This window comes from Larimichthys crocea, chromosome III (assembly GCF_000972845.2).
Source record: "Larimichthys crocea isolate SSNF chromosome III, L_crocea_2.0, whole genome shotgun sequence".
Classification (NCBI taxonomy): Eukaryota; Metazoa; Chordata; class Actinopteri; family Sciaenidae; genus Larimichthys; species Larimichthys crocea.
In genome coordinates, this window is record NC_040013.1 from 16,401,707 (window position 1) to 16,422,547 (window position 20,841).

At 40.9% G+C, this 20,841-nt stretch overlaps 1 protein-coding gene across 1 annotated transcript; it reads left to right on the forward strand.

The window, feature by feature from the left end:
* Positions 1-1,287: 1,287 nt before the first annotated feature.
* pdzd7a (PDZ domain containing 7a) lies at positions 1,288-20,582 on the forward strand. Its single transcript, XM_019267950.2, has 15 exons — positions 1,288-1,718; positions 2,675-2,812; positions 2,915-3,089; positions 3,515-3,691; positions 4,272-4,419; positions 5,793-5,853; positions 6,608-7,135; positions 8,554-8,709; positions 9,824-9,996; positions 10,629-10,720; positions 10,819-10,910; positions 11,041-11,109; positions 12,397-13,050; positions 13,365-13,465; positions 17,731-20,582. Exons 1-15 carry the CDS (start codon positions 1,511-1,513, stop codon positions 17,905-17,907), a joined length of 2,949 nt encoding a protein of 982 aa, XP_019123495.2. The 5' UTR covers positions 1,288-1,510; the 3' UTR covers positions 17,908-20,582.
* The last annotated feature ends 259 nt before the right edge of the window (positions 20,583-20,841 follow it).

A 20,841-nucleotide genomic window follows, 5' to 3' on the forward strand; every position in this document is an offset into this window, starting at 1 on the left:
TTAAGCTTACTTTGCACTCTGCACCAGATCTTTATTCTGTCTACAAATACACACACACACACACACACACACACACACACACACACATACATTAAGATGTACTTATCTATATATCTGTATGTATTCCTCCTATGTGTATATATATCTGGCCAATAAAACTCTTTCTTTCTGAAACAAGTCAGATCTACAGTTTGTGATCGGCATTTATTGTTGTTGTTGTGACATAACACCGCTGACCACCGGGTGGGGTTGTTCACCCATCCTAAAGGTTTGGTGGAGGCAGCCAGGAAAGATCCACAGCTCATTTTTTCCACCTCTCTGCAATTTCCCTTTAAAAACTGGAGGGGGGAGTTAATTAACACATTAATAACAAGGTTTTCCCGAGGACAAACCGAAACTGACATGACAGAAGACTTGCGTCAGTGTTACTGCAATATTAGGGCAATTAGTGTAGCTAATCATCAGTAGTACAGCGCTAATGACTGCACAGCTGCAGGGGCTTATGTAAAAGGCTTACACCTCCTAAGACAATGATGGTCACCTGGAGAACAAACGAGGCAGCACTAATACTCCGCATGTGTCAGTGAGGCGGACCGGGGAGCTCAGCATGGACACAACAGGTAACACTTTAACTCCACTTTAACACCACCATGATGTTGTAGTTGGTTCACAGGCGTTTTTATGGCGTTTCACGGTTCAAGGTATCAACAGGAGCTTGTCAACGCGTAGTTTAGTTAATTAGATGAATGAATAGATGATAGTTAACTGTTTATGTTTACATGAACTTTGTTTATGTGTATCATCTGAGTCGCTGTCCATGGTGCTGACTCATAGAAAAACACGTGAAGTTCAATAACAACACGTCACTGTCATTTATATTCGTACTTTATTTTATTCTAGTCAGGATCTCAGGTTATATAGGTCAGATACCTGTGTCAGAATAAAGGAGTTTTATTATCTCACCTGGGACTTCTGAGGCCACATTACTCATCACTGCATATTCCTCTCACAACAGATATCCATTTAATTAAACATGACCTGAGGGGAATCACCATGCACCGCTGACTTTCCAGCAGACAGGCCGGCAGCCTCGCAGCTGAAGCAGGCACCATGGAGCTCTGTGGAGATGGACTCAGTAGCTGTAAAGAAAACTAGTGGATTATATCAACTTCTTTCTACTTTAGGATTTTTGGGAGCACTATTTTTTGCCATCATGAGTGTGTAGTTTGATCATTCAGCTGTGTTTTCTTCTTTGGATCTTGGATTCTTTTATGAAATGGTCTAAAATTGGTTTCAATGAAGATCAGGAATGTTACCCACAGCCTTGTAAGTTGCCTGCTCCACTGGAGCACTATCTACCTACTATCGACCTAATATTATCCACTTTGGGCCCACTTTGTGCCCCACCTCCTTTCCCCAGACCCCAGGCTGCACATCTTCCATCCTGACAGCAGACCTGCAGATATCCTCCTGTCTGGATGACTAAGGGAAAAATTGCCAGAAGCATACCATGGCTCGCTCTCCTCACCCCCCTGACTGGAGGGAGATGACGAATGGAGGGGGGCACCCCCACTTCAACAATGGAGGCCAGGCCGGGGGTTCCCACAGCTCCACGGGCTACATGCTGAAGAAGCAACAGCACCACCACCGCCGCCAACACAGACGCAGGTCGAGCTCGCCAATGGGCAGGGTGATCCTCATCAACGCACCTGTTGATGGTGAGTTCAGGACACGGTAACAGTCCTCTGTTGCCATGGTAGCGCACACAATGCCACTAGCAGCAGAGGCACATTAAGGACAGTCGCTCAGTCAGTCATAAGCCATAAGAGTTAAGAGAATATATTATCAGTGATATACAGTCAGCGGTGTAGTAGTGTCCCCAATGATTCAGCATCCAGCAAAGTATAAATTCCCTGTGTTATGAACAGAAACATGTAAGACTACCCTTGCATATTTAGCTCTTTTCAAAATGGGCCAGTAGTATCTACACATTGTCACTTAACTCCTGCTGCTTGTCTTCAGGGAGAAAGGATCATTATGGTATCAACATTAGCCACGGAAGAGGTGGTAATTATGCATTTTAAGTAGTATTCATTACTCCATCCACTCATGAAAAGTGGTTGTCTCTAATGGTTTAATTATACTAAGAACAGTATGAGTTCAGCTTGCAGAACACTACTGAATGATGTGTATAGTAGAGCGGAGTTTTTGTATTTGCCTATGATGAGTATTTTGGGGTTTTGTACTAGCAATCAGACCAAGAAGCAATTTGATGACTCAACTTTTTAATTGAGAAAATGATTTAAAGGATTGTTGACAATGAAAATAAACGTTAGTTGCAGCCCTGGTAGTTACCACACATGGTACATGAATATCTCAGTGAGTAGTAGTTGAAAAAGCTTTGAAAAGAAAGACACACTACTCGAAGAAACAATTAATCAATGTTTCTAGGTGTGATTTGGCATGAGGTTGCTCAAATATATAGTTGTTAAATATTAGTGCAACTGATCTGCAAATATATTGATGTCTCAGTAATTGAGAACATGGATTTGTAGAAACTAATTTCTATTGTTTATTGAGGATTTCTGCAAATTTTTATTCAGTTTAGAATCTTCAAACTGCGGCCATGGGACTGTGCAGACCTTAATGTTAGTGTGATTTTGCGTGTTTGCAGGAGGGGATGACTGTGAAGACATTCACACAGTGACAGTAGATAAGAGTTCAGACGGACGTCTGGGTTTCAGTGTCCGTGGGGGCTCCGAACATGGCCTCGGCATATTTGTCAGCAAGGTGGAGGACGACAGCTCTGCAGGTTAGGATATTTTTCATGGGGCTTACATCTGGGCATGTGGTCTTCTCATTCCATGTGAAATTTACTCTTGTGTATCATGCTGAGTTCCACCTGTGTCCGCAGAGCAGGCTGGGCTGACTGTGGGCGATAAGCTTGTGGAGGTGAACGGGGTCAGCCTGGAGAGCATCACCATGAGCAGCGCTGTGAAGGTCCTGACAGGCAACAACAGGCTGAGGATGGTGGTGAGACGGGTGGGAAAGATCCCCGGCATCCGCTACTCTAAGGAGAAGACCACATGGTGAGGCCAAACAGCTCAGAGATGCTGCTGAGTACAGGCTGCCAAAAATGCTATCCCACATCTGATCTACAACTAAATATTTACACTATGTAGTTTATTTAACAACTTTACCAAACGGTAACTGTATATTATGACTGTATACACACTACAGCCTTGTTATTACCACCACTGACCTCTGCCTGGCTCTTGTCTTGTGAAGTCTTGTCACTTGACTGTAGCTCATGCTGGTTATCTTTCTTTTGGGATATACTGTATCTTGGTTTCATGTGGCAGCAGTGGATGGATTACCGCTGTGACCTTTATGGCTATTTGATTAACCGATACTGACAGATCTGATCTGAGTGGAGAAACCAAAAGCAGCATATGTAAATGTTTTCATGTGTGCATGCATGTCCTCTTTTGCATATATGTGTGTGTGTGTGTAGGGTGGATCTGATTCACCGGCGGATGGTGGTGGAGGAGACTGGTCGCACACCTTCAGAGACCAGTTCAGATAGCGCTCTCCGTCGAATCGTACATCTCTTCACCACCTCAGATGACTACTGTCTGGGCTTTAACATCAGGGGAGGCAAAGAGTTCGGACTGGGGATTTATGTCTCTAAGTATGAACAAAGTGTGATGAAAGAGTGTGGAGAGTGTGAAGAGGCCATCAGCATCAGATAAACATAATTATTCAGAGTGCTGCAGTGTGTGCATGCAGTGGAACGCAGGTTCAACCCACCCCTGTGGATGTGTCCTTGAGCAAGAGAGAGGAAAGGAGGGGCAAATAAGAACAGAATATTCTCACAGGAATTAAATATCACATCATTATCTCACTATATTATATATATAATCTATCTCTATATATATCTATATATATATATATATATATATATATATATTTGCATTAGATCAAAGCAACCAGACTTTAGTTAGAAGGTTGTGGTAGTGATTTGTGTTGCTTTAACAACAAAAGTTGTTAAGAAACTGCTTTGATGAGCTCGTACTGTGAAGACAAAAATGATAGCATTTAACACAACATACACAACTAATGCATAGTGAGACAAAAAGTAAATATAATTAAATCCAGAGCAGAAAATTAAATATAAGTGTTACTTATTCATTCTTTTGAACTGCTCAGATTTAAGACTTCCATATTTCCTCTATGTGTGTGTTTGTGTGTGTCATACATTTTTTCTTCAGGTTGGACCCGGGTGGGCTTGCAGAACAGCATGGCATCAAAATGGGCGATCAAATCCTTGCAGCCAACGGGGTCAGCTTTGATGACATCACTCATAGCAATGCAGTCGAGGTCCTGAAGAGCCACACCCATGTCATGTTGACGATCAGGGTGAGAGACAGTTTCACAGATAAACTTGAGGCCAAATTTAAAGCACCCATCAGTGTTTTATATATTAACAATGGATCAAATGAGTATGTGGTAGGTTTAACATGTCATTTGACAAATGTGTCTGTGGTGCAGTGCTGAATGTCAGTGTAAATCATTTGTTCAGCTTTAAACATAACAATTAATTGGGTCTTTTAAGTACCATGACACACTAATAAATGTTAACAACACGAGCTCTTCTCAGAAGGGGAACACAGCAGAACAGACTTCTGTGTCTTTGTATGCATGCATGGGTGCAAGGCCATGCCACTTAACCTGTGTCATTTTTAGATAAAAGAATTGCATCCATGTTTGTGTGTATGAATGGGAATATGTGTGTGGTGCAGCACGCTTGAGTGGGTGTATGTGCGGGCTTTTAGCTCGCTAACATCGCTGCATGCTCATTTTACGCCTCTGATCTCAGGTTCCACGTGTGAAAAACAGCCAGGGACGACGTTCATTATTCAAAGGTAGTCAGGGATCAGGTTATAATCAACAGAACGCCTAATTTTATGTCTTCCTTCTGTGCTGTATTAGACCCATTTGTGAGTCAAACTCACACATATTGGAGCATGGATTAATTTTAGTTACTAAACTCTCTTAAACCCTGGCATCGAAAGTGAAAAATTGTAGATGTAACCTTGAGTGTCTTCTCATTGACCTTAGACTGTGAGACAATGCCTTAAAGTGGACTTGACAGGCTATCAGACACTAACTCTTGGTGCAGAATGGCTCCTTTCTTTTGAAAAACATTGCCTTGAACAGTTGTTTCTTTGTCCCTCATGCTCAGGTTGACCCACGACACATGTACAGCTAAAAAGACATTGTGAATATCTGTTGTAAGGATCTATTTTTTTACAAACTAACAACGAAACTAACATGAATATTAAATGAGAAAAAAGAGCCCTATAAGAATTCAACAGTTTTAGACCACGTTACTGTGCAGAATTGAAGATATCTAAGAGAGTGCAACCTGCAGGTCTGACTTTGACACTGATGAATGATTTCTTGTCTGATTTTATGGATTGAAAAATTCTGTCGGATCTCCACTTTGGTGGATGGATTGCTATTAAATTTAAATCAGACATTGACTGTGCCCAGAGGATGAATCCTAATGACTTTAATAGTCGCCTAACTTTTCCTCTAGTGCCACCATGAGGCTCACATTTGTGTTTTTCAGTGAAACGCCTCATCAGAGTGGATGGATTGTCATGAAATTTGATTCACTTTCCCCTTAGTCAAGGAAAGCAAAATTCTACTCCATGAGCATCGCATGTAGACACGTGCAGTTTGTAGTTAATTTTTGTTGAATATTTTGTCTTTTTGCACTTGAACAGGAAGCTGGGAGATACCCTGCATACAAGGAGATGGTGGCAGAATACGGCTGGCTCGGCAAATGTATGTTGACTTTTGTGACAGAAGTTTGTTTATCACAAAATGTGATTTTACAAGACAGAGATGTTTTTTAAAAGAAATGTTAACTCAAACAGTGGTGTGAAAAGAATTACCTGTGTTAAACTAAATATTACAGAACAAAGTGATGAACATGTGACCTGGTGATTTGGAGTTTTTCATTCACATTTAAATTTGAAAATCCATATGCTGAAATCTACTTGTAAACCTTACAAAATAAAAGAGGAAAAGTGACCACATATAGCCTGCTTATACTAAAATCCTGTCACACAATTTCTTCACAGGACTCAAATTGTTGTTTTTTTTTGTTTTTTTTGTTTGATATGAGCACTTCTGAACATAGCCAGGGATTATTTCAGTGTACTCAAAGGCAGCTCAGTCGTCTGGAACAGAGCATGACCTGACATTTGGGTCAAGATGGAGAGTCATTTTGGAGTTTCATTAGAAAAAAAAAAAGAAACAGAAGAACTCCTAGTTCATGTTCGGTCTCTCAGAGGTTTAAAGGATTAACAGGACATGAGGGCAGACTGCTTTTCATCCAAACAAAGATTGTGTAAAATAAGGAAATGAAGCTTCCGGTGCAAATGCTATTCACTGTGAAATCCAGCAGTCTGAATCCTTCTGTGTGTGCGTTGTGCTCAAATATAGCATTTTCATTAAGTATTGGATTTGCAAAAATTATATTTTAAACACACATTAATTGCCATACTTTATTTTAATTATGGCTTGTCCTCTACAGTGGCCAATGGGGGCCCAGCACCATCCTCCCAGGGTTCAGAGTCCAACTCTTCTGCCTCCTCATTGTCTTCCAGCACCCCCCTGAGCTCCCTCAGTGGTCTCTCCCAGGTCCTTTTCCCTCCTATCTTTGGCTCCGAGATGGTAGACGTCGCCATCTCTACAGAGGACCGCTCCAGACGTCAAAGCACCGCTGAGCGGACTGCTGACACCGCCATACAGACTGACCCCCACCCTCCAAACTACCTGGACCACCCCTCTCCTAATGGGTCATACCCTGACCAGCTGGTTGGCTCAGAAACCAGCCGGTCTGTAGGGGCCACAGTGCTGCTGAAGGACACACTTATACGTGGGAAAGGGGAAGGGCCAAGGGAGATGAGAGGAGCTGGGGAAGGAGGGCGGGGACGGACGAGGACGCTGTCATCAGGAGAGCAGGAAGTAGAGGAATCCTCACCTAAGACGGCAGCGCTGATGGCCCTGAGCAGGCCGCGAAAGCCAATCAGACGTTCTCAGAGCCACATCACTGCATCAGGTGAGACCTTCAGGGTCGTTGGAGTTGAGAGGAGAGTGAAACTGTGAATGCAAACTTGCTTTATAGGAGTTGCCACTATATCCTACACGTTGGACCTCTAAGTAAATGTGCAATATTGCACAGTTTATTTGCGAGAGGAAGGTGTCGGCTAATTTCAGGTCACTTGTGAGATTTTGAGTCCATATGTGTTGTTTGGACCAAAGATATGAAAAATTAGCTAGAGAGATGTAATAAATTATTTCTTGTTGAACTTTTAAGCATAAACTAATTATAATAATACTGGTTGTCATTTTGTACAGTTTAAACACTAAGTGCAGATGAAGCTTATTCATTTTTAAGCCATTTGTTCATAAATCAAAGTCAAAACTGTGACCCAGTGATGTTGCTAGATGAAAAGCCAGCCAAAGTTTACTGTGTACAGTTCAGTCAGGGAAGTTGGTTGTTGATTATAGTGGCAGCATCATCCATCTCAGTTGAGAAACAAACCTTTCCGTGGTCCAGTGAGTATTGCAGCCACAATCAGGTTCGATTCTTTAGCTGATTTTTTGTGACAGAACCTGCATTCACTGTGTAATGAGATCCAGTCTCACACCCTCCAGAGATCTTTCTGCAGGGCATCAGTCAGTTTAATGACCCCTCATCCTTCTGTCACTCCAGGAAGTAAACAAGAACATCCAGACTCCAAACGACTGATTTAAGCTCCAGACAGAGTTTGTCCTAGAGCACAGAGTTCATACAGACTCATAGTTAATCACTGCCCCTTACTCTTACTTGTTGTACCTCGGTGAGAAATGAATAAGAACAAGCATATGGAGAAATATCCATCCAAGCCTTGGCAGGGCTGTTGAGTTATTAGCCTTTCCGTTTCAATTCATCCTGCTCATTCATACCTCCAGGACCTGGCGGGGGCTCGGGGCAAAGCCCAGGGCTGATTGGACATTTGTTATGTATGCTGGAGCACTTTGCTGTAGAGTCCTCAATAGATGGGAGTGTGTTCAGGTTGGTGTAGCTGCAATTCATCAGTATTACTGTGTTACTTTCCACACTGGCAGATTTACTGCCGTGAACAGAGGAGCTGACTGGAAGAGAAATGAACAGTCTGTACTCATAGCGGAGAGTGTGTATCACCCGCTGTTATTGGCTAACAGTTAAGCAGTCTAATGAATTATGTTTTCAACACCATACACAGAGATGCAGAAGGTCCCATTGTTGCTATGGTTCAGCAGCACTTATGGAAGATTTTTTGTTTGCTACATTTAGTTAAGTTTGCTTAGTTAAACTACTTGTTTCTATTTGTTTGCATAATTTAGAAAGTGAAAGTCTAAGTAGGCTTCGCACACAATGTTAAAATCAGTCATACTTCACAGCATTTGGTTCAGAAAACATATCTACATTTTGTCTATTTTTTCTACCTTTAGAGGACAGAAAAAATAAGAAGAAGCAACAGAAGGAGAAGCGCTCAGCAGAGGGTAAAAGCACCCTGCAGCGATCCAAAACCTTTGTCAACCGGTTGTTTAAGAAAGACCGTAAAGAGAAGAGTCACTCCAAGTCACCATCTCAACATGCTGACAAAGGTGAGGGCGTGATTGCAGGAAAGTTTTTCACTTTTTCACATTCTGCATCTCACAAAGCAAGATATATATAAAGTTTTGACTGAATCTTTTTCCTTTCTCGTAATTTATTAGATTTGAATCACTGAACAAATCAAAGTTGCAAGTCAGAAATCTGGAACCAGGCTAAGCAAAATACATAATGTCCTGTATCAGATTATACTATCCCACAGAGCTATTCACTCAGTGGTCGCCATTAGTGGTTGTAAGGCCACTATAGTGGTGATATGGGATCGGACCTTTCAAAAAGATGTAAGCTGATTCAGCTTTGGGACATTTCGTATGGACGTGCCTGAGTTTTTGAGGTGTAATCATGGTGAAATTATTCACGATTCTCTGAATAATTTGGTCCTCATGTATAAGGAAAGAGGATCTGTTGATGTATGGTACAAACCTAAAATACAAACATATTATTATGAAAAACAAATACCCCATGTTTGAAGCCAAATTGACCCAAAAGCCACAGTTTCATTCAGGTACTTACAATTATCCATAGAAACAAGAACATTTACTGATCTTTGTAAAGAGGAAATACTTTGTTTATGTGCTTTAGGTGGGATTGATTATGAAATCAATTTTTTTTAATTATATGTCGATTAAGGAGATCCATCTTTTAGTAAAATGGTTTTAATTTCTGATGAGTTCTCCTGAATGGATGGTTATAAAAAACTTGAGTTGCGTTTTAGGAACATTTTCTGCCGCAGATTTTATTTATAGAGCTTTGGACAGGGGACATTGTTTTGTTTGCAGTGTAACGTTAGACGTGCTCTTGTCTGACAGTATTTGTGGTGCCTAAGTTCTTTTGGGCTTGGTATTTGCCATTCTCATGGCACATGCTCCAAAAATAAATACTGTAGCAAATAATTCAGCCTTGTACCCATTGAATCTTGACATGTAACTGATTGTGTGTAGGGTAATTGTATTTCATTTGAGGCTTGAAATGAGCTTTAGTATAAAAGTAAAAGAACAATCTTGTACTGGTTTATTTTTTATTAGAAATAAGTGAAAGTGTCTGATGCCCTCTGCAGATACTCTTGTCTGTAACTTGTTTATTTCAGTCTTCACTTTAATTCCTTAGATAAGGAGGGAGGTCGTCCCTTCCAGCTCCTCACATCCCCGAGGGAGACCCGTGCTGGTGTCAGAGACAGCAGCCCGCTGCCCCGACCTGAGACCATGCAGCACGTGGAGGACATGGCAAAGAAACTGCTCATCCACGATGAGGTGGCTGCTGTGATGAGACACTGTCGGCGGGTGAGTTGCTGATCTGAAATTACCAACACCTCAGGGGCACTCTCTTGTTTGTACTTTCCACACACTGAATGAAAATCAGCCGGACTACTTATGGGCTTAAGTATGCAGTATTGTTCCCTGTGTCACTGTTTGTCTTTTAGTGATAGACGTGTCTGGCAGTGGCTGTGACAAAAGACGGATTTGGCCTGTCATTTATGATTAGGATCAAATATCAGACATCATTTGATCCCCTTGTCTCTCGTGGCTAATCTCACACTCCAGTCAGTTTGAACTCCTTGGCTGGCCGTTTGGATCCACTGCAGGAGATATTGACTGCTTAGAGGACTATGACTCACCTGTTAATACTGTAATTAAACACCAAAGACTGAAAGCAGTGGAGTGGAGTGGTATTCTTGGAAAAGTGAATATTTAATGCACATGTAACATATCAGAAGATAAGTGTTATGTACGCAATCCAACTTGTTGCATTTAGAGGTAAAACGTAATTCTTTCAACCTAAATATATCATAAATAATGCCAATTGGCAAAGTGCCCCTTTAAAAGCCAGAAAACAAGCTGTCTACATGGATAAATGCACTATTTGGCTCCTCTTATTCTGCTCCTCTAATCTGTGTATCTAATCTTTCTCTCAGTTTTTGTCCGACAATGTGACTGAAGATTTAGTGCGTCCGCTTTTGGCAATCTTGGACAGGCCAGAAAAACTGCTTCTTCTCAGAGAAATAAGGTGAGATGAATGGAGTACATGCAGAGTGTTTTTATATGTATACAAACTGTATAAGTATGTGTGAATATGCATGTGGGTAAATCTAACTGATTCTGCAGGATGCTGATACCTACGACTGAGTTGGCTCGGTTTGACAGTATGGTCATGCCCTTTGAGCTGGAGGCGTACAATGTCCTTAAGAATCGCTCGGGTAAGCAGAGGAATGTTTTCTGTTTGTACAGCTCGGCATAAATACACAATTTCCTGTGTGCGAACAACAAGAAGAATACAGAAGTTATGTAAAATCAGTGTTATATCTTAAGTTTTTTATTTCTTCTCAGGTCGTTCTCCAGCTCTGCGCTCCCTCCGTAGTGGAACCCCTCGACGTCACCTCATCACCCCGATCCCAGGTACATCTCTTTGTATCTCTTCGCTCTTCTCACCCTTTTTTTTCTATACCTCACCTCTTTTTTGTGCCTCTCTCTCTGTCTGCTGGTCTTTATCTAATCGCAGAGGAATACGAGGGGTTTAAACCTTTCACCTTTTGTCTCCTTCCCCTCCCACTCATACTTTTACCTTCCTTGCCTCACTTATTTCCTGCCTCATCTGCCTATCATCTGTCCCCGACTCACCTCTCAAAACTCATCTAAAAACACACTAACACACTGACACACACAGAGAGACACACACATGACCATGCACAAAATATCTCAGGTTTCCTGCGCCTGCACTGAAGCAGAAGCTTGAGTTACATCTCTGTGGCTAACAGAAAGGACTGAGACGTGCCTGGTTGGTCAGTATGACACTTCAACAATACAGAGATGCTTTGAGGCTTTTCCTCATTCAAGAGTCATCGAGACACAATCTCACTTTAGACTGGCGGCAGCCATCTCACTTTCTAAAGTCACAGGTTAGGGGTCACAGGGTCGGCATTATGAGAGCGGAAGGGAGCCAGAGTGTCACTGAGTCGTCAGCAAAAGATGAAGACGGAGAAGGAGAATTGGATTTTGTTTTGTGTTGTTGGATATCTGATATCTATTTTATTTTTTTAATCCATTTCTCCCAACACTTTATCCCTTTACTGTAAAGTTGTTCTTTTATGCTGCTGTTATCTCTGGTACTTTTTTTTCTGTATTATGTCATCATGTCATTATGTCATCGCCCACTGTTTGCCGACATCCTTGAGCTCCTTGCATGAACATGTTTTCTTGTCATCAGTATTCCAAATAATTATAATAATTAATCCTTAAAGGTTGCAGTGTTGTTCACATTTTATAGTGAAATGCCCAGTTGAGGAAATAAAACTCCATGTAGAAAACTGCAACTGCGATGGCAATGCTTGGAGGTAGCTCAGTATATATAGCGCTTGTTCTATTAAAGATATTTCTGGGGCCTTTTTGAGATTTATTTGACAGAGACAGCTTGAAGAGTGACGGGAATGTGGGGAGAGAGAGATGGGGAATGACATGCAGGAAAAAGCCACAAATCAGATTTGAACCCTGGGCCGCTGCAGCAAGGACTGAGCCTTTGTACATGGGGCAGTTGCTCTACCAACTGAGCTAAACGACACCCCAGAGTTACAGTGTTTTAATGCTCCGCTGCTTTGAATAATCACTGTGTTATTATGCTGAACTTTTAAAGAAGTTCTATATCTGAACTAAACTTTTTCTGAACCTCCTGATTTTATGCTTTTCCAGACTACAGGGGTGGGTTCCACCTGCAGCCAGTCCAGGGCACACTACGGGAGCATCAGTTAATTGAGGAGTTGGAGAGATTACGTTTTTCCGGCCAACAGTCAGGCCATGTGCCTCCATCCCGTGCCTTCACCCCTCTGCTGGATATACCTGTTGACGACTACACCTCCTCCACTGTGCGCTCCCGCTCCCTGAGCCCCTCACCCACCCACAGCTCCTTCCTCACAGAGTCTCCACACAGCATCCAACGTGGGCGCCAACCCCTTCACTCCCCAATCAGAAGAGAGAACTGTGCGTTGCGGCATGATGTGTCTGACCGAGGAGATGTGGCCCCTGAACGAGGGAGGTCACCTGTGAGGAACGGCCGTGGGAGAGTGAGGAGGGAGGCGAGTCCTGACAGCATAGATGGCCGACTGAACAGGCAGGAAGGCTACACAGAGGTCAGTGTACATGTTCCTTCGCACCGACAGGGAAGAACCCCTCTGGCTGATGTATTTCCCCCGAGACAAGACAAGAGTCCGTCCATGGGCAGAGGGAGCAGCCAGCAACTAAATGGACATTCACAAAATGGTCATGGTGTGAAAAGAAGAGCAACTCTGGCACCTGTAGAGTATAAAATCACCACTTTGACCATCTCCAAGGCCAAGCAGTCACTGGGTGCGTACAACAGAGAAAGGTTTAAACTGAATGCATTTATTTATTTATTTTTATCATCTATTAATAATCTGTGAACACATTTGTTTAATATGCTTGCACCTATCAAATTACTACTGTAAAGCTGTAAAGCTGTAAAGCTTTCCAATATCTATTACATCACCAGTAGAGGTCAGGGCATTACTAACTAAATTGAGGGGCATTCAGAAGAATTAAATGCTCTCATGGCAGCTGAAAATACCCTTTTTTGGGGCATAAAATACTTAACACCTTAGTTCATTATTTATCATTATTTATCTAACCCTTTGTGTTTACAGGTATAAGTATCTCTGGAGGTATGGAGTCTAGAGTCCAGCCCATGATAAAGATTGAGAAAATCTTCCAAGGAGGAGCTGCATCTACAAATGAGGCTCTGAAGGTAAAACAGTTATAGCAGAAACAGAACGATGCTTTTTATTCTTAGCTTTGAAGTAAAAAAAAGAGAAAAGGTGGTAATCACGTTACGTCTAAATATCAAGAAGGTACTTTGTCACTTTATAACAGCCTGATTTTAAGGCACATTAGATGTCCGTCCTGGTTGGAAAGGATTGTAAGCGCCTGTCAGACCATCTCTCCTGTGGTTATGGGTTGTTGTTGCTATAAGTAAGCATGTCTATGATGGAGAGGGTGAGTGGAGAGAAGATGAGTAGAGTGCCATCTCAAGTAGCCCATCACCTCCATTATTGATGAAGTACACAGGTGCTGGTCTGCTAATGTATTGCTAATATATTGGCTGCACAGTAACTTAACAGTTGTCCGTGATCTTGGCCTGGTTCCCTTAAATGCATGTGATGCATATTCTCATTTACTACAGCTACAGATGCTTGACTACAGTCAAAGATACCGCAGTTAAACAACACTTGTATACAGATACGTAAAAAGAAGTATGTGTGTGGTGGCTCTGGTGCTTGAAACAGAATGTATACCTGCAATAATAGGTGCGTTTGTGTGGGTTAATTTGCATGTGTTTCCTAACAGCTAGCTATCAGTTGACACCTGTTACCCAGGTCTAATACCTGATTAGAGTGTCAAAGAGGATCCAGTATCTGTTCAGCCTTTCAAATTCAAAGAACTTACTTCACAGTCACCCAGGCACCACACACACACACACAAACACACACAGACACAGACACAAACATTCAGTCTTGGAACAAGAACATAAAGAAAGAGATGATATAAAAATCAATAACAGAGCAACTAAAGTGGCAGGAATTACAAATATGGGAACTAAAGCAGTATTTTGTGGTGTTTAAAAAAACAGAACCTGGCAAAGAGAGACAGATTGGAGAAGAGACTGTATAAAACATGGACGTACAGGTTTCTGAAGAGCCAGTGATGAGTTCTGTCCCCACTAATATAGAAATAGACTTGGAGCTTGTGTGGAGCTGAGGCAGGATAAAAAAAAGCCTCAAATAAGCTACCTGTAATAGCACTCATCTGTCAATCAAAGTGGTCACATTCTTAATAATGCCTACCTTTTGAGTCGTAATATAATTTAGTTAGTTTATAGGTTAGGTTAGTTTATAAAAATTCACCCTCAGTACAGTTTTACATGAACAGGGAAATTAGCTATAGAGACCAAAACAGTTTTTTGTACCTGGCTGTAAACATGTTTATTTCTGCTGTGAAGTTGGACATTTTAACATGGGGGCTTATGGAGATTGACTCGTTATGTAGTCAGCTTCAAATAACTGTTAGAGGAACTGCACTTCTGCAGTGGCTTCATTTCACAGCCCATGGTTGCTGCTTGGTCTAAAATCATAATCAGATCATAATCAGAATCAGAATTAATTTTATTCGCTATTCAAGTTTACACAAACACAGAATTTACTGTGGCAGGATTGAGCATACACAGAACATATATGTAAAAGAGAAGATAAACTAGTACAGAATGGTAGTACTTTGAGCTAAATGCAGATATCAGTCAACTAAACAATAGCAACATGCATATGTTTAGGATGGAAATCTTTACTATTTGTTCATCTTAGTTTAGTGAGTTAGAATATTTTCTAAACATGCAGCTGTGGCTGTAGAAATTTGCTTTGTAATTATTTAATCCTAAAACAAAGTAAATAGATAAAGATTTGACCTGATGGTCATACTAGATGGAAAGAGGATAATTAAAGTTATTAAAATTTATCCTAAGGGGAGCATGAGTGTCTGTATGGAGGATATGGAATCCATCCAGTAGTTGAAAAAACTCATAGTGGTACTAGAGGAAAAATCAGCAGATCACCAAAGTCAATATGAATTATCAGTGTCTGTACCAAATTTATCCTGTAGATGTTTACATACACAGGATAAGCAAAAGGTTTGACCTGTTTGTGGTGCAAGAAGAAGTCAGGGGAGCATCAAAGTCAGGATGCCTGTTAATGCCTGTACCAAATTTTATGGTTATCCATCTAGTAGCTGTGGAGATATTTCAGTTTGGACCAAAGTGGTGGACAGACCAATATACCGACACATTGACACTGTCATCCATATGCTGCTAGCATGGCTAGAAACAGATAAGTTGGGTTGTCGCCTCAGACATAGATATATGAATACCTACTAGCACCCTACTACTATCTGTTATCTCTACCTCGCACCTCACACTTATAGATATGATATGTCTGTTTGCCCATATCAGCTCCCTGGCACAGTGCTAACTCCCCCTAATCTGCAGAGGGAAGTGAGAGCAGGTCAGCTCAGTGTTAGCACATGCATCCTGTTTCCTTAGACGCACACTTATGATAACATATAATCAGCCAAGAATGTTGCTTTTGTCTATGTGTGGCCACGTGTATGTGCTACTTTCCTGTTCATCAGCCACCTGCTTTTATCAGCAGAAATCTGGACATGAGTGTGTCATGTGCTTGGATTTAGCCGACTGTGTAAGGGGGTGTAGTAAACATTGGAACATGCGTCGGCCGAATGGACCTGTCTGTTCAAAATGTAGGTTTGTGTGGAGAAAGGGTTTATCCACATTATTCCACATTATAAAAGAAAACACATTTTCCTTTGCTGTGAACAGTCGCTCTCCACTGAAGAAATAGTCCTTGTTATGTGGATGGTTCAAGGTCAGTCGTTCTACCACTTTGAAATATCTCAAATGAAGTTTGGTATAGAGACCGGAAACTTTCGATTAAATGCTACCAGCAGGTTTTTTTTGTGTGTGACTTTGAGTGAAATATTTTTTCGATTGCTTGGTATTAAATTTGATATATTCATGTCCTCATCATTGCATTGCTTTATTAACATCAATAAGTCAAAGCTATAATGTAAAATACTTTGTTTTATGACCAGGTACCTGCCAACTTAAGATATTCCCACCAACCTCAGCTGTACTTGGTGTTTAGTGCTATTTAGCGAATGTTCATGTTCATCAACTATGATGAACATACTTAACATGATATGTAAACATCAGCATGTTAACATTGTCATTGTAGGAAGAAGATAACCTTTATTGATCCACTCAATTTTACACATGCAGGCCTGAAATACGAACGTCGGCAGCATTTTCTTCAATGCACTGTCTGTAAATGTACATTTTTAATTATGTGAACACCACAGTCAAGACCACTATTGTATGGAAATATAAGATGGAGATATAACTTATGTAGAGAGAGATTTCACACAGAATAAATAATACATAGATCCAATACTTCTCCACTTAGCTAAAGAAATCTTATTGAATGTATTTGTAATGGCCTGGTAAACCACATTATTAATGATTCACTGATCCTTCTGTGCAGGCCGTAAGTCTTACAGTGTTATTTTTGGATCAGGACATCTATTGGCTAGAAAACAGGAAACCTCATAAATGCGCTCCAAAAATGTTCGTAGGTTTTGATCTATTCAATTCAAATAAATTACTTTTCAAAAATGAAAAATCATGTTTTATCTCCTGTTTTGTTAAATGGATCTAAATCTTTTGATACTGTTCTCACAGAAGGCTATAAGGTCATTGGTGAACACCAAAGAAAACAACAAAAAGACAAACACCAGGCAGCACAGATGCGAACCTCCTATTACCCTATTACACATTTGGCTTAGAATAGATAGAATAGCCTGGAACAGGACAAAGAAAATGTATCTTTTGTCTAATGACTGAAAAGGAAAAAGGAAAAAGACGTGATTGGTGGAGATACAACAATGGCCAGCAGCCTTGCGTGTGTCTGTATTATGTGTTGCTAACCTTCGTTGAAGTTGAGCGCATTAGACAGGTGCATCCTTGGCAAACGCTGATGACATCAGGGGAAGTTCCTCTCCTCAGGGCTCCAAAGTTTTCACTCTCTGCTCGCATCCTGCAGGAAACAATGAGAAAACTGTCCCAACTGTGTGTGTGTGTGGTTTAACTTAGTATGTTCTTTTTGCAACAACCTTGTGCTGAAAGGGAAACGATGCATGTGCACTAGTGATGGCCTTCACTGTGAATATATTAAAGAAACAGAAGAGGCCCAATTCTCTCTGGCATAAATCAAGTTCCCGCTAAGAGACAGAATCACTGCAGATTTATGGAAACAGTCTACAAATACAAAGAGAAAAAAACATACAAAGATATATGTAATCATGCATAATTAATATTATATTATTCTGTATTCACATAAAGTTTTGCATGTTAAACCTTCTGTACTTTTACTGTTACTGTGTTTGCATTTGCAGGAAGGATACGAACTGTTGTCCGTGGATGGTGAGAGTCTGCAGGGAGTGACACATCAGCACGCAGTGGACGTAATTCGCCGTTCGTTCAGCAACAAGGCCAAAGACCCGATGGTTTTTGTGGTCAAGGTTCCAAAGGTTCCTGTCACCCCCACCAGCCCCAGGAGACCTGCTGACTAACCCCTGTGTGCCTCACAGCCAGACTGCAGCTCGGGCATGAAGGACACCAAAACCTGCAACTCCTGTGGGAGTGAATAAACTACAGGATTCACTCCAGAAGAAGAATTATGAGACAGGGAGACCTCAGGTCATAGTGGAGAGGAATGGATGCACAGAAGCATTTGTCCTAGGAAAGGCAGAGTTATGGCAGTAAGTAGCAGGAGCCATGTCAAAGCGAAAGGTGAACACATTGAAGCAAGTTTTTAAGACTGATGCAGTAGCTTATTTATCAAGATAAAGATTGTTATAAATCACTTTTGCTACGATGAAATGTCAAGATACTAAATGCTGCAACTGTACGACTTTTATAACGTTTTTAGCAAACATTTTACTAGACGCATACATTGCACATTAACTGGACAAAAAGTAAGAATATGTGTTTTATGATAAGATTGTGTGGTTCATGAGCTCCTCCCAGGTTGAAATTGTGCCACTGTTTGACACGTGGCAACCTTGCAGTGACCTCTGAGCACTGTCTGATTGTGAAGCCAGCGGTCTGCACTTTTCAGATGGAGCATCTCAGTCCAGCGGCCCTGCAGGCCTGCCAGAAGGAGATTACCCCAGCATGCGTTATGAGATTTATAGATTTATACTCAGATTAAACCCCTGTATTATGTCAAAACTGATAGTTTGGGTTTAGTGGATGTCTGGGGGGATTATTACAAATTGCTGCTCAGTATTTTTGTGCTGTATGTTTCTGGCAGAAGTGCTTGTGCTCTGTAGCAATCCGCCACTTTAGAGGCTTAATTACACCACGCTGTGGACTGAGCTTATGCAGACATGTGGAAGGGTTGGAAAAACATGTCAGTGAGAAATACAGGACATGAAGGCACGGTGGTACAGTTTAAATCAAAGCAGGGTGAGGAGATATGGGCAGCAAAGTAACTGGAATATTGTGTGTGCATAGTGCCTTACTTCTGACTTCTGCAGTGGGGAAAACACTGATAAATGTTACACAGACATTGGTAAAAGAAAAGCTCAAGGTGAAATGTTTCAGACATGCAATTAAATTTATAGATGAAATTGAGTGTGTCTATGGATTTGAGTTATTACAAAGTGCTTCCGATATTTGACTTTAACGCAATAAATTCTCAGTCAGTGTACTTTGCTCACCATTGATGTGTATAAGTAAAAAAAAAACGGTTAAATCAACAGTGACTTTAAGGTGTGACAACTTGTTCTTTAATTAAAAACACAGTCATTTGTACAAGAAATGTACACATAAAAATATACATAGACAACTACATACTTTATGAATTACTGAAGACACAACGTAAGTAAACATTAAAAAAAAAAAGATGGAGAAAAATGCCACAAAAAATGAATGTGTTACGTTGCTTTGGTCTAGTCACAGTGGCTACATTTGAAATAGATATTTTGTCTAAATAAAAGACAATGTCACTCTGTTATACTATTTAGTGTTTTACATATTTACACAGAAAGCTGTTATGCGATGATGAAGAGAACTGATATATGAGGAGAAGACAGGATGTCCGGGATGCACGCGGTAGTTGTCAGTGAGGGAGTCTGCTAATCTGTACCTGTGGTGAGTTAAGTAACAGTCTTGGTCTGGTCAGCAAATTGATTGCAAATGATTCGACAAACCCAACTTGTTCCATTCAAGTTGCCATTCCCGTGGCTTTGTGTTAACCTTTTATGCACAGTGCAGACATTTAATGATCTACAAAAGCTCTCGCACCACAGTGAACGTGGTAATGTCATGCAAAATATATACTGATCAAATTTTTCTGTTAGCCGTTTGACTGAATTTCCAAATACGGGAAACATAACACCTTCTTGGTTTGCATCAGCTCCGACCTCAACTTAATGGAGAAATCCCTCAAAAACGACCCGTCTCATGCATTTATAAACTGATGACGTGCACAAAACCCAACAATGAAGACAAGAACCGGTGTGATATTCATATGATACTGAAGATCAAATGAAAGATCAATCAAAATGGAGAGACGACAGGTCAAAACTGAGCCCAACTGTTTTTATCAACTGCAAAGTTTGGTCATTAGAGTGTGTTACAAAGATTATATAATGTAAACATATTATCATGCATTACAGTATTAGGTGCACTCTTTCTATGCTGCCGCCTCCATTTATAACTGATCCATCATTCGAAATATTGATGTGATATAGATATATATTTATATATATAGAAGTCTTTATATTTGTATATTAAACCCACACTTATACCAGTACTACAACAAAATATCTTCAGTTGCTATATATAAAAAAATATACAACATCTCCTCCATTATATAGATTTCCATTTAACTATTATTCCTTGATATAGACTCTTTGTAAAATAAAAGTTCTCCAACCCAGAGAGACCCGCCATGCTCAGTGTTATATACAGCCCTGCATATACTGTGAGAAAACAGAGCAGCCCACAGCTTCAAATGTATCATGCTCCTCACTGGTTTATATTTAGGGCTTTAACGGCCGACCTGCCTTGAGGACATTCAGTGCTGGAGCCTCTGCAAATTCTCATCTCACCGCTATCTGAACAGGCTTCTTCTGAAATCTGACATAACAAAGACATGCAGACATGCCAGCCTCATTACCTGTATAGCAGTCAGTCAAGATTATAGTCTAGGGGAGACTAGGAAGACTTTAAAAAAGTGTTATTTGGCTTTGGGCTGCCAAAAACTAAATAAAGAGCACTAATGGGAATGAAGGGGAATAAATGAAAACTCTGAATAAGCATGCCTTGTCGGTGACGTTGCGACCACACTGAAAGAATATGCTCCATTTTTAGTTTCCTGACGCTGACTGCTGAGGTTCTGCTTTTCGCTGTTATAAAAATAGATGGAAAGAAAGAGCAGATGTAGAGACAAAGGCAGAAAAAAAACAGAGAAAGAGAGAGATTCAGCAGCATCCTGG